General features: G+C 37.1%; 1 protein-coding gene across 21 annotated transcripts in view; it reads right to left on the minus strand.

Moving 5' to 3' along the window:
- PBRM1 (polybromo 1) overlaps positions 1-14,544 on the minus strand; it is a 114,467-nt gene that overhangs the window by 65,028 nt on the left and 34,895 nt on the right. For 19 of the 21 annotated variants that reach the window (XM_059939873.1, XM_059939872.1, XM_059939884.1 and 16 more), the window contains 5 exons: positions 11,484-11,579; positions 10,777-10,868; positions 4,637-4,850; positions 2,301-2,442; positions 1,683-1,780 (listed from right to left, as the gene is read on the minus strand). In XM_059939873.1, coding sequence (XP_059795856.1) covers positions 1,683-1,780; positions 2,301-2,442; positions 4,637-4,850; positions 10,777-10,868; positions 11,484-11,579 — 642 coding nt within the window. Of the gene's footprint in view, positions 1-472; positions 491-1,682; positions 1,781-2,300; positions 2,443-4,636; positions 4,851-10,765; positions 10,869-11,483; positions 11,580-14,544 lie in introns of those variants that run through there. The other 2 variants (XM_059939887.1, XM_059939885.1) reach the window with 2 other exon arrangements.

Here is a 14,544-nt window from a genome sequence, read left to right on the forward strand (position 1 = left end):
ACATAACTACCTTCTAAAAGGCTGGTTATGTTATTTCCTTTGTCACAGTCCAAAGTATAGGACTTGCTTCTGTCAACCTCTTAATGTGTGCTCATGCCTGTATTTCAAACCCAGATATGTTATTTTATTGCTTTAGCTATGATTTATATTTGTTCTTCTCTTACTTGTATTTTTCACTTCATTAAACAAAACACTTCCTAAGAAACCTGTGCACAAAAAGACTTTTTGTCTAAAGTGGGATTTTATTATTTCAAGAACATAATGCTTTTCTTTTTATGGGAGGTTTTAGAATAATAACTTTCATTTAACCTATTTGGGTTGTCCCACAAAGTACAAGCCACAGATATTTTTTTAAGGCTCTGGCCTGGGCTAATGCATCCTTGGAACTGTTTTCTGAACACTCAACTAGTTTAAGATCTCTCTTTTCATTCAGTGTTGGCACTAACTGTACCATCACTTTTGCCTCCATTACCTTCTTTTGCCTGAGAAGTTTTTATCTTTGATTGGTGACTGATCTGGAAAACACAGGTGATGCTGTAGTAGTTATATAATTACACTCAAAGATGTTCTTGATTTGATGCCTCTGATCTGGTTTCACATTTTTCCTCCGTTGTCCCTGGTATAACAAGGAATTAAGAACTTGGAAGGATGAAATTCATAGGCCAGTAATGGAGGAGACTCACATCTCAGGGCACACCAATCAATTTAGTTACCTTGGCATAGCATAGCAAAGTTATTTTCAAAGTTAAAAAAAATTTCCCAAATGCTATTTATAGGGAAAAACAAGACAGCTTGTTTTTTCTAAACCACTTTTTAAAATCCTCAGGTCTCAGTGGATCTACTAATACATGAACAGAACTGTATTAATAGTTACTAATGATTTCTTCACTCAATTATGAATCTGTCAAGCCCTGCTATTAGTGATGGAGCTTATTCCTTGTTTAAGGTATCCTCCCTGCTGTTACAAAGATGGTGAGACAGTTAAGGCTGAGGAAGAATACGGTGTTCCACAAAGATCAGGCCAGAGAAACTCCATGTGGGAGGCGCAGACAAAAGAGATGGTCTTGCATGATTCTTTACAGGAGTCCAGCTTCAGAATCTCACAGTAAGGCCCCCCTCCATAAAACCCGTGAGAAAAAGGAAGGGTTAGGGAAGTTGACAGGAAGGTTAGAAAGAAAAGAAAACCAAATATCTAGCTTAACCTTTTATGAACTACAAGAAGTTATGACTTGGTATTTTACAATCTGACATCCTTAAAATGGCAAATAAAGATCAGATTAACAAGGAAAAACAAACAGGTAAGAATAATGACTTACTTCACTACAGTGGTAGTACTGATTTTTTTTTTGTAATTCACCATGTAGAAATTACCTAAATTAGATTTAAGGAGCATTCTTAAATGCCACATTAAAACAAAATAACCTGTACAGCAAAAAGAATAACATGTTTTGCCAAGCTACATAAGTAGTTATTTTTATCTATGTTATCTAAAGCCAATATGGTACAAAAAAAGCACTAATCATACAATTTACAAATGAATTTTTAAATGTTATAAAATAGTTAAAGCTTATAAGATAATTCATACTTGACAGCTTAAAGAAACTGTACTTTTCTGCACTTAAATCTAAAACAAAATAAAAAGAAACTGAGAAGATGTCTCCAGCTATAAGAAGAGTATCTACCTTTTTCTTTTGGCACTACCAGTATCAGAGGTTGCTGAAGAAATCATGCTGTCTCCATCCTCAATGTCATCTCTCCTGGCAAGCTCCTTCTTCTTTGCCTAAAACAGAGCAGACCCTGGGAGTCAAGCTCACTCTGCCGAACACTTCTAGAATATATAAATATTAAAAGACCCATGGCCTCAGATGCGCTCCAAGGTGTGCCCTCAGAAAGGATTCAATAAACTCATGGACACTGTACAATGATTAATTAGCCTTAAGATGTCCCTTCTCCTAGGACCAACCCTACCTTAACAGAAACAGAGTATAGAACCAAAGAAATAAAATCTAAATGACAGAGTATCATCTGTGATTAGAGGGAAACTTCCTGACATCCCTAAAATTACTCCCCAGGGACAAATCCCTGCTTCTTCCACTCACAAAGCTAAACCAGTCTAAACTATTATTTCTACTCTACATGGTCCTGAAAACTCTTAAAAAAATATTCAGCAGTACTTGTGGCTGAAATGAATGACGTGATATTGCTGGAGGAAAATCATGTATCTTAAAAGAACACACTCAAAATGTGTAAAATTATTTCAATTATACATACAACAACTTAGCAAAACCAAGAAATCATACCTGCATGACTTGCTGCAGTTTTAGAACTCGCTTGTAGATGGCTGAGTTGGGAACATTATAGCGTTTGGCATTTTCAAACATTAAATTCAGATCACACTCCAAATGATCTAAAGTTTCATATTCTTGATTCTTTAGCTTTGTTCTGTGAAAGACAAACACATGGCTAGAATCTTCCATTATGAAAATTATGAAACACACTTCCTGAAAGTCCAGTGCAAAAATCCTGACAAGCACTACAAGGTATCTTTACCAGTGATACTGATTAGAGGCCTAGAAGTGACAATTTCAAAATATAGAGTGAAGAGGCAAAAGCATCATTATATTTAGACAATATGACAATTTAACTGAAAATCCAAAAGAATAAAACACTATAAGAAGTAATAACAGAACCTAGTAAGGTGGTCAATTATAAAGCAAACATATTAGCAAAAATCCTAAGAGAAAAATCCTGTTAGTGGCTAACATGCAAACCCTAAGAAGAGATAAAAATCAGGGAGGTTTTAAGCTACCTTAATGAAGAATCATGGTGATCTACACATTTTAGAAAATGAAGAGGCCATTCCACTAGCTGAGGGTTAAAGGAAAGAGAAAGTACTGGCAACTCCATGAAGGAGCGTTTAGAATAATACACATTTAACCTCCAGGCGAGTTGCATATGGGCAATGAAGAGCGGTCCTTTTTGTTTTTTGGCTGCGCTGCGCAGCTTGCGGGATCTTAGCTCCCCAACCAGGGACTGAACCCGGCCCCAGCAGTGAAAGCGCTGAGTCCTAACCACTGGACCGCCGAGGAATTCCCTGAAGAGCAGTCTTAAGATAATAAATGAGAGGCAGATATGTCAGAGTCCCTTCACTACTCCTCCTCCAATACAAACATTTGTAATTAATTACGATGGCTTAATATTGAGGTTTTTACTTACCCTAAGTCTTAAGAATTCCGATAGCTGTCTCAGACACTAAGGCTATTACTAACACCAACTCTCATAAAGTCCCTATACAAAGTAAGGCTTATGTTAGAAAAGTCGAACTTGGAAGAAGGTTGCAGGCAGGTGACTGGGCGGGCTGCGGATTTGCCTTCTTTTGAACTAATCTACTTAATTAGACTGAATTTTAAAAGACTGAGGGAGAAAAGAAACTAAGGACAAAAATCAATCAATTAAAAAGGAACCTCTTAACATCTACAAGACTGTCACCATCTTTTCCAAGGCAAAGAGTACAAAAAACAATTTCTAGTCCATTTTCTTAATGAAAGGCAGCCTTAATTTCCATGTTATTGTTCATTTTTATTTTATTTTTTGGCCATGCCACACGGCATGTGGGATCCTTAGTTCCCCGACCAGGGATCGAACCTGGGCCCCTGCAATGGAAGTGCCAACTCTTAATCACTAGACCGCCAGGGAAGTCCCTCCATGTTATTTTTAAGAAGGCCAAATAACTAATTTTCTATAACCTACTCGTGTACAAAACCTCCAAAGTTTGGATTAAATAAAAACACCATAAAACTTTACTGATCAAATAAGGAAAACAGACGTTACAAATGCAAAACCACAAAACATACGTTAGGCCACCTTATTCCTAGAATCCAGCAAGTACAAGGATTTTAATTCCTACTGTATGGAAAGTTTGTTAACTGCCATGAAAACATCATTTAAACACCAGCTTACTCTGACCTTGCCCATTTAATTTTACTTGCGTCTTGCCTCTATCTGGGTATACTACAAAACCTAACCCACACTGTAAGAGTCACAAAACAACATGTTTTATAACATTATTTATTTCCTACTATTGTTAATGATATTGTGATGGTTCAAGTATTTTGTCTGGCTGAATTCCCAATGATCATTTTAAGATTTTCTAAACAGAAAAGGGAAACCACGATGAACCATCTCTCAGGTACTGTTTCAGCTAATGAGTTCTCTAAGAGCTGACAATGCTTATTCTGGAGGTTTAACTACAGATACAAAATTTAAATGCAGATAAACTGTTGTGATTAAAATATTGATAAAAGGTGTAAGAAGAGAAATTCTTGCACAGTTATAAGAAAACGAACAGTTAAATTCTGAGCTGCATGACTTTTTATAATTCATAATCTGACACAAAAATGCCTAGCTGGAACATCTTTTATTTGCCTCTTGACTCTACTGCAGTACAAAGAACATCATTTGTAGTTAATCAAATTTATTTCTCACTTTTATATAGGAGTGATATTTAAACACACTTTAGACATGTGAAAAACATTTTTACCTTTATTATCTTTATCCATTTTAGAAAGGAAGATACATGTGCAGGCTCAATCACAAGAAAATAGATTTATACTGAGTAATGTAGAAGATATCTTACCTGATCTGTTGTAGTGATATGGGCATTTTAATTTGCTGATAATAATCAGGGTATTTTTTCTTTGAAGGCAAATGGAAAAAAGGTTCAGCTATTAGCTGCCCTTGGTTATTCCGACAGCTCCTAACTGTGTCGTAAAGCTGATAAAAAGGATTTGAAACATCCATAAATGAAGTAATGCTCTCTGCTTCCGACTCTCCTTCTTCATAACGTGCAGCTACAAAGACATAAAAGATATTTAAAAGGGACAGCAGAAACTAACACAACACTGTAAAGCAATTATACTCCAATAAAGATGTTAAAAAAAATATTTATAAGGGGAAGAAACAAACATTTTTTTAAGCTCATTTAACAACCTTCCAGATTATGCTATATATGTTTGAGAATACTTGTTTTAAAAGAATAGTCTCTAGGCTTCATAAAGATGCTGTTAGTAATGCTTAGTAAAATTGTATGTTTACTCAGAGAAATGCTACACAGAAATAGAATAGAATGTTACATAGTAAAAGTTATACCATCTTTAAACGGTTACAAAATAGTTTCTCTGCCATCTTCTGAGACTCCTTGCTTATGTGTGCTTGGACAAGAAAAGGAGCAAGTAGCCATTCTCAGATCTCAGAACTAAAGTGACAGCATGTAGCTTAGGATAGTATAAATGTAGACGGGGCTGATACTGACAGATCTGATTTAGCTTTAAGTCTCTTTGACTTTGCCCCACTGACCTATAGCATCCCTTAGGAATGATGTTTTCCTTTATTGAGAAAATTTTTAGGTAGAAGCTAATCATAAAAACACCAAAACAAAACATGTAATCACTTCTATAGAAATACAAAATATATTGCTGATTTCTCTGAACTCTTAAACAGTGTATAATGACCTGATTTAAATTTTTTCTTAATGGATCAGGATAACCAAAATCACTATGTGCTCCCAGGTAAGTATGATAATCACTTATTAAGCACTTAGTTATTTATTAAGAGCTTGATAAGCACCACCCTCAGGTAATCCTAACATCACCACACAGAACAGGTATTGTCATTTCTTTTCCAAATGAGAAAACTGGGCATGAGGAGCTGATGACTCGGCCAAAGTCAGCTAGCCTGTAAAGCAGTTGAGAAGGGATTTGGATTTAGTCATGCAGCTAGAAGGAAAGACAGAATCTGAAACTACAAAGTCTTTTCTGACTCCATTACCTCGAATCTTTTCATAAAGCTCTTGCACATCTTTTATTGAATTTAAACCTAGGTATATGTTTTATTGCTACTGTAAACTGTATCTTTTTAAAAAATTACATTTTCTTTTTATGGCTGATTCCGGAAATGAAGGAGATTTTTTTTCTTTTCTTTTTTTTTTTTTTTTTGGCTGTGCTGGGTCTTCGTTGCTGTGCGCAGGCTTTTCTCTAGTAGCGGCGAGCTGGAGCTACTCTTCATTGCGATGTGCGGGCTTCTCATTGCAGTGGCTTCTCTTGTGGAGCAGGGCTCTAGGCACACAGGCTTCAGTTGCAGCACGCGGGCTCAGTAGCTGTGGCACGCGGGCCCTGGAGCACATGGGCTTCAGTAGTTGCGGTGTGCAGGCTCAGTAATTGTGGCGTGTGGGCTCTAGAGCACGCGGGCTAGGTAGTTGTGGCACGCGGGCTCAGTAGTTGTGGTGCACAGGCTTAGTTGCCCTGCAGCATGTGGGATCTTCCTGGACCAGGGATTGAACCCGTGTCCCCTACATTGGGAGGCGGATTCTTAACCACTGGACCACCAGGGAAGTCAGAATTAGATTTCTGTATAATAATCTTACATTAGCATTTTATTATTCTTATTAATTCTAATAATTTATCTGTAGCTTTTTAACTAGAAAACTCAAAAAATAATCTATCAACTGCAATCCTTATAAATCCTTCTTTTCTGATCCTTATAACTTCACTGTTATCAGTGTATGCTGGCTAGTACTTTGACCAAGAGGTAACAACATTCTTAACTTTGTTTCTTATGGTAGGGGGAATGCTACAAATACTTCTCCAATGAAAATGGAGATGCCCTTTATCAAGTTAGGAAAGATCCCCTTCTATTCCTTTTGCTAAGCTTTTATCATGAATGGGAACTGAAGCATTAATCAAATGCATTTGCTAAGCCAATAGTATGGTTTTGCTCCTTTAATCTACCAATGTAGTGAATAATACTTTTTTCTAATGTTGAACTAACCTAGTATTCCTGGAATAAACCCAATTGTGTTATCATGTATTATCATTCATATATACTGCTAGATACAGTGTGTTTATATTTTGTTTAGTTTTGGTTTTATATCAGATTCAAAGAATGAATTGGGGAGCTCTTTTTTATTCACTGCTGAGGTTTATGTGTAATTCTGTTCCTTGAATGTTTGACCTGGTGTTTTCTATGCAGGAATGTTTGCGATTAGTAATTTAATTTCTTTAATGGTGATATAACTAATCAGCCTTTTTATTCTTGAATCAGTTTTTAGGCATTTATCATTTTCTAGGAATTTATCCATTTCATCTAAATTTTCAAATTTATTTGCATTATGCTGTTCTCACATTCTTTTGTTTTCTCTGTATGCTCCCCCTTTCCCCTAATATTTTTTATTTGTGCCTTCTGTTTCTTTCTTGATAATCTCACTACAGATTTACCTATTTTATTAACCTCTATAACAGAAAAACTTTGACTTTATTTATGTTTTCCATTATAGATTTCCTTTCTAATGAATTAACTTCTGCTCTTTATATTCTTTTTTCTAACATCTCTGCTCTTATTATTATTTACTTACGTTGGATGCTTATTAGTTCACTGACTTTCAGCTGCTTTTCTTTCTAAACAGAAGCAGTCAGACCTATAAATTTTCTTCTGAAGTATCACTGTAACTGCACCCCCACTGTTTTGGTATGTATCATTTTCATTATTGTTATTGTTCAGTTTCAAGTAATTAAACTTCTATTATAATTACTCCTTTTAAAAATTTTATCTTTGGGACTTCCCTGGTGGTCCAGTCGATAAGACTCTGTGCTTCCAATGCAGGGGCCCGGGTTCGACCCCTGGTCAGGGAACTAGCATGCATGCATGCCACAACTAAGAGCCTGCATCCCACAACTAAAAGCCTGCATGCTGTAGCAAAAATCCGTGTGCTGCAACTAAGACCCAGAGCAGCCAAAATAAATAAATAAATATTTTAAAAAATTAATATCTTTTCATTATTAGTTGCTATCATAGCTGCACTGTGCTCAGAAACATGGTCTGTATAATACCCGATCTTTCAAATTTGTTGAAATTTGTTTCATGGCTAAGTACATGGTCAATATTTGTAATATTCCATGTGAACCAGGGAAGAACATGTATTCTCTAATTGTAGAATACTTGTCTGTTATAATCATCTTGTTGTGGTAGGCTGAATGATAGGTTCCCACATACAACCATGTCCTAATCCACAGAACCTGTGAATATTACCTTATATGGCAAAAGAAACTTTGCAGATATGACTGAGAGGAATTTTGAGTGTGGGAGATTATCCTGGATTAATCTCTGGGCACTAAACATAATCACAAGGGTCTTTATGAAAGGCAGGCAAGAAGGCCAAAGGAGGAAGGAGACGGGGTGACAGATGCAGACTGGAGTGCTGTGTTCTAAATGGAGAGGAAGGGGCCATGGAATACAGGTAGCTCTAGAAACTGGAAAAGGCAGGGAAGTGTATTATCCCCTAAAGCCTCCAGAAGGAACACTAGCCTGCCAACAACCTGATTTTAGACTTCTGACATCCAGAACTGAAGAGAATAAATTTGTGTGGTTTTAAGCCAGTTAAGTTTGTGGTAATTTGTTTTGTTTTAGCAGAAATAGGGAACAAATACACTTGTGAGGAAGTGTATTCATGTCTTCTCTGTCTTCACTGTTTTGGCTGTTTATCTAGCAATTGAGAGAAGCAGGCTTCCACTCTAAGGGCAATGTTTTCACTTTCTCCAAGAAGTTCCATTTGTTTGTTTCATGTATTTTGAGCCCTTTTATAAATTATCTTTCTCATGCGATAAACCTTTTATCATTATAAGGTGAATCCATTTTATCTTTGGAAATGCATTGTTTGAAAGTCCATTTTAAGAGAAGTCAATGTAACTACCCTTTGGTTATTATTTGCCAGGTGTATCTTTTTCCATCCTTTGACATTCAACTTTCCAGTACACAGTTTTATATTGAAGATGTATCTCTTGTAACTAGCATAGAACCTGATTTTTTAAATATCCAATCTGGAACTGTCTTAATTGGAAAATTTAGGCCACTAACACTGATTTCTGATATAATTTTTGGAGTTGTTTCTCTCTATCCCACTTTTTCTATGTTTCCTTTTGCCTTCTTGCCTTATTTTGTGTTGGTGGGAGAAGACTGCAAGCTTTATCTGTTTTTTCTTTTTCTATTGCTCACTTCATTCCTCTTCTTATAGTGACTGTGGATGGGTGCTCTTCTCCACCTCCTTCTCCACCCCCTTAGGGATATGCAGTGTGGTTTGCCTCTAAAACAAATCACCTCAAGAGGCCAGGACACACTTTGAATTCTTATGCCTTCTTTCCATCAGCTCTTTCTTGTTGCTCCAAGATCATAAGCTATCCTTTCTTTGCTATTTTCACTGTACCTACCCCTAAGTTGTTTCCAGGAGCAGCAAGTAGAAAACCAAATATATTAAAACCTCAACTAAATTAAGGATAAACAGGTTCTGAATAATAGCCTGAAGGATCTACTACATACAAAGTTGGTTGGCATCTACTTTGTTTTCTTAATACCTGAGGTTACTAAATTAAGAATCCTCTTGTGACAAAGGTACTATTTATTAGAAAAAAAAAACAATAAATGCTTTTTAAGAATTTTGTAAGTGGTATGGTCTTCCTTCAATTTGTTATATTACTATAAGGTTAATGAAGTAACCAAATGTTAGAAGGAAACCTAAACATAACATGTGTGTCACTTTTACAGTTAGCACAAAACAAAGATAATGAAGAGATAAATTTTCTTTCACTTTTTGATAAGGCCCGATTTAAGTTAAAAAAAATTTAATTCTGTAGATGAGTGTCAAAAAATTAAATTCATACTCCAGCAGTCTAGAGTAATTAGGAAATTCTATAGACTTGGGACTTCCCTGGTGGCACAGTGGTTAAGAATCCGCCTGCCAATGCAGGGGACACGAGTTCGAGCCCTGGTCCAGGAAGATCTCACATGCCGCGGAGCAACTAAGCCTGTGTGCCACAACTACTGAGGCTGCGCTCTACAGCCTGCGAGCCACAACTACTGAGCCCCCACGCGCCTAGAGCCCGTGCTCCACAAGAGAAGCCACTGCAATGAGAAGTCCGAGCACCGCAATGAAGAGTAGCCCTCGCTCACCACAACTAGAGAAAGCCCAAATGCAGCAACAAAGACCCAACGCCATCAAAAATAAATAAATAAATTTATTAAAAAAAAAAGAAATTCCATAGACTTAGTAGAAAATAAGACATAGCTAGAAAAATCTCTTGTGTCACACCTGATTATAAAATCAAGAGAGTAATTTCATAAAATGAATTTTATATCTACATATAAAAAATATTTACAGTAAAATAAAAAAATATTATATCACACTTAGGAGAAAGACAATGAAATCAAATATACCTCTACAGCTGTTCTTTATTACTATTTTACGAACTGTGTACTTCTACACGGATTCCTAGTGCCCAATGCCCTTTGTTTCACCTGTTTAAATGAGAATGCTGCTCTGATCATAATTTACAGCTATCTTTAGATCATAAGCTCTAGGTGAGAAGAAATTATAGTCTACTGAAAATATAAGCCTGGAAGTCTAAGATGATGTGAATGTCTCCCTGGGATTTCCTGATGGTGTCACTAGCACTCACTATCATCATAGGTTTGAAACCAGAATCTGCTAAGGCTATCAAACTAATGGATTTTGCACAAGTATTTATTTACTTTGATACATGCTTCAACACGAAATAAAGTAGTAGTAAGCTCTTGATAAGTTTGCCAACCAAGAGTGCAATCAAAATGTAGCAAAACAGGTATGTACTCCAAAAACAGACAAACTCCCAGCCAGACCAAAATAACTATAATTTTCCTTAACCAGAAGGATCCACTGAGACACCACTTAACTAGTCACAGCTTAATGCCTACCAGCTAAAGCAGCATCCTCTTCACTTTCTGAGCCATACTGAAGTGCCATGGTAATTGCTGATAAACGACCCCCTTGGACTGCTCTTTTATTACTACAAAGAAAAACAAGCAATTAGAAGGCAGGGAGAGATGTTATAATAATTTGGTTACTTTATAGGAAGTAGGAACTGTTAACAAGGCATTCACATCAAACAAAGAGTTTCTATTCAACTGCCTCCTCAATTTACTTTGTACTTTTTATATTCCCCACAATCAATCTTAACCAAGATGCCTAATTTTTTTCTCTTAGAAAAGAGGGAGTGGCGGTAGAAAGCCTAAAGCAGGCTACTTGCAATTTGTTTTTTTACTTAAATGCAGCACTACTTTTTTAATGAAAAATAAAGATTCATTCATAATTGCTGGTTAATTCTAAATATGCTCAGATTTTACAATGAAAACAAATTCTATTATGAACACAAAATCTTTCAGCATTTTACCTCACGTTTTACTGGTAATATTAAACTCTACCTGACAACTTCTGCTTACATGTTTTCTCAGAGGTGAGGTCAGGCCTACTATGCCTTTTAAGTAAGGTATTTGACAACAAATTCTCATAATAACCCAACTACACCCAAAAATATTACTTCAAGATAGTCATCAAGAAAATGCTAGCATGCTTATCCTCATAAACACGGGTCAGCTCTCAGACTAAACACACTCTCTCTCACCGGTAGTACTTGTTAGTGGGATTTCTCTCTTCACCAAGGCTGCCTTTACTGTGCGAAGGACCTGTCAGCCTGGCTGCAGCCAAATTTGATGGAGTCCTGTCCAGAGACAAGGTTAAAAAAAACTCAGAAAACTGACAGCTGAAATCAGAATGCTGAATAACAAAAAGGAAACAACCATTTTCTTTTTCTTTTCTTAAAAAGAAACACTCAGGGACTTCCCTGGTGGTCCAGTGGTTAATATTCCACGCTTCCACTGCAGGGACCCCGGGTTCCATCCCTGGTCAAGGAACTAAGATCCCACATGCCACACGGCGCGGCAGAAAAAACAAACAAAACAACTCAAATATTTCCGAGCCTCTACTGTGCAGGAGGCTTTGCTCCAAAATCTGGGACTCTGTGGAAAAGGATAAACCAGGGCTGATCCCAGACAGCTTATGGTCACCACAGTGACCATAGGATTTAGTAACACAGCAAATGTCTGGGTCAGAAGAAAGCTTCAAAAGTAGCCACTCAATCTTTCCATTTCAGGTAGGAGGAAATGGAATCCCAGAAGTAAAAGACTTGTTCAAAGTCACAGTCCTAGCACAAGGTAAGCTAGGATGAGACTTCAGATCTCCTGATACCTGGCCATATTCTTACTGCAAATATAAATATATACTACTATACATCATATACAAATGTAATATTACAGGCATACATTGTTTTATCTTGCTTTGCTTTATTAAACTTCACAGATACTGCATTTTTTACAAATTAAAGGTTTGTGGCAACTCTGAATCAAGCAAGTCTTTCGGCACCATTTTTACAACAGCATTTGCTCACTTCGCGTCTCTGTGTCACATTTTGGTAATTCTTGCAATATCTCAAACTTTTCCATTATTATTATATTTGTTGTGGTGATCTGTGATCAGTGATCTCTGTTGCTACTATTGTAATTATTTTGGGGTACCATGAACCACACCCATATGAGACAGCAAACTTAATAAATGTTGTGTGTGTTCTGACTGCTCCACCGACCAGCTATTCCCTCGTCTTTCTCCCTCTCCTCAGGCCTCCCTATTTCCTGGGACACAACAATGCTGAAATTAGGCCAATTAATAACACTACACTGGCCTCTAAGCATTCAAGGGAAAGTAAGAGTTGCATGTTTCTCGGTTTCAATCAAAAGCTACAAATGATTAACCTCAGTGAGGAAGGCATGTTGAAAGTTGAGACAGGCTGGAAACTAGGCCTCTTGCACCAGTTAGCCAAGTTACGAAAGCAAAGGAAAAGTTCTTGAAGGAAATTAAAATTGCTACTCCAGTGAACACAGGAATGATAGCACAGTAAAACAGCCTTATTGCTGATATGAAGAAACTGTTAGATAGAAGGTCAAACCATCTACAACATTCCCTTCAGCCAATGCCTAATCCAGAGCAAGGCCCTAACTCTCCTCAATTTTATGAAGGCTGAGAGAGGTGAGGAAACTGCAGAATCAAAGTCTGAAGCTAGCAGAGTTTGGTTCATGAGGTTTAAGGAAAGAAGTCATCTCTATAAAAGTGCAAGGTGAAGCAGCAAGTAGTGATATAGAAGCTGCAGCAAGTTATCCAGAAGATCTAGCTAAGATTATTAATAAAAGTAGCTGTAACTAAACAACAGATTTTCAGTGTAGACTAAACGTACTTATCATGGAAGAAGATGCCATCCAAGGCTTTCACAACTAGACAGGAGAAGTCAATGTCTGGTTTCAAAGTTTCAAAGGACAGGCTGACTCTCTTGTTAGGGCTAACGTAGCTGATGACTTTAAGCTGAAGACAGTGCTCATTTACTATTCTGAAAAATCCTAGGGCCCTTAAGAATTATGCTAAATCTACTCTGCGTGTGCTCAACAAATGGAACAACAAAGCCTGGATGACAGCACATCTGTTTACAACATGGTTTACTGAATATTTTAAGCCTGCTGTTGAGACCTACTGCTCAGAAAGAAAGATCTGGAAAATAGTACTGCTCACTGAAAATGTACCCGGTCACCCAAGAGCTCTAATGGAGATACACGAGATTTGTGTTGTTTTCATGTCTGCTGACACAACATCCATTCTGTAGCCCGGGGACCAAGGAGTAATTTCGACTTTCAAGTCTTATTATTTAAGAAATACATTTCGTAAGGCTACAGCTGCCACAGACAGTGATTCCTCTGATGGATCTGGGCAAATTCAATTGAAAACTTTCTGGAAAGGATTCATTATTCCAGATGCCATTAAGAACACTTGTGATTCATGGAAAGAACATGAACATTAACAGAAGTTTAGAAGAAGTGGGTTCCAACCCTCATGGGTGACTTTGAGGGGTTTAAGACTTTAAACTACAGATGGGGTGGAAACAGCAAGAGAACTAGAATTAGAAGTAGAGCCTGAAGATGTGACTGAACTGCTACAATCTCATGATAAAACTTCAACAGTTGAGGACGTTGCTTCGTATGGATGAGTAGAGAAAGTAGTTTCTTGAGACGGAATTTACCCCTGGTGAAGATGCTATGAAGATTGTTGAAACAATAACAAAGTATTTAGAATATTACATAAACTTAGTCGATAAAGCAGCGTCAGGATTTGAGAGGACTGACTCCACTTTTGAAAGAAGTTCTGTGGGTAAAACGCTATCAAACAGCATTGCATGCTACAGAGAAATCATTAGTGAAAAGAAGAGAGAGCTGATGGGGCAAATGTCATTGCTGTCTTGTTTTAGGAAACTGCCACGGTCACCCCAGCCTTCAGCAACCACCACCCTGACTAGTCAGCAGCATTAACAGAGGCAAGACCCTCCACCAGCAGAAAGACTACAACTTGCTGAAGGCTCAGACGATGGTTAGCATTTTTAAGCAATAAAGTGTTTTTAAATTAAGGCATATACACTGTTTTTTTAGACCTAATGCTACTGCACACTTAACTACAGTATGCTGTGCATATAACTTTTATATGCACTGGGAAACCAAAAAATTGTGTGACTCACTTTAGTGTGATATTCACTTTATTGCAGTAGTCTGGAAATGAACCTGCAGTATCTCCAAGGTATGCCTGTACATATA

Source organism: Balaenoptera ricei, chromosome 11 (assembly GCF_028023285.1).
Source record: "Balaenoptera ricei isolate mBalRic1 chromosome 11, mBalRic1.hap2, whole genome shotgun sequence".
Lineage (NCBI taxonomy): Eukaryota > Metazoa > Chordata > Mammalia > Artiodactyla > Balaenopteridae > Balaenoptera > Balaenoptera ricei.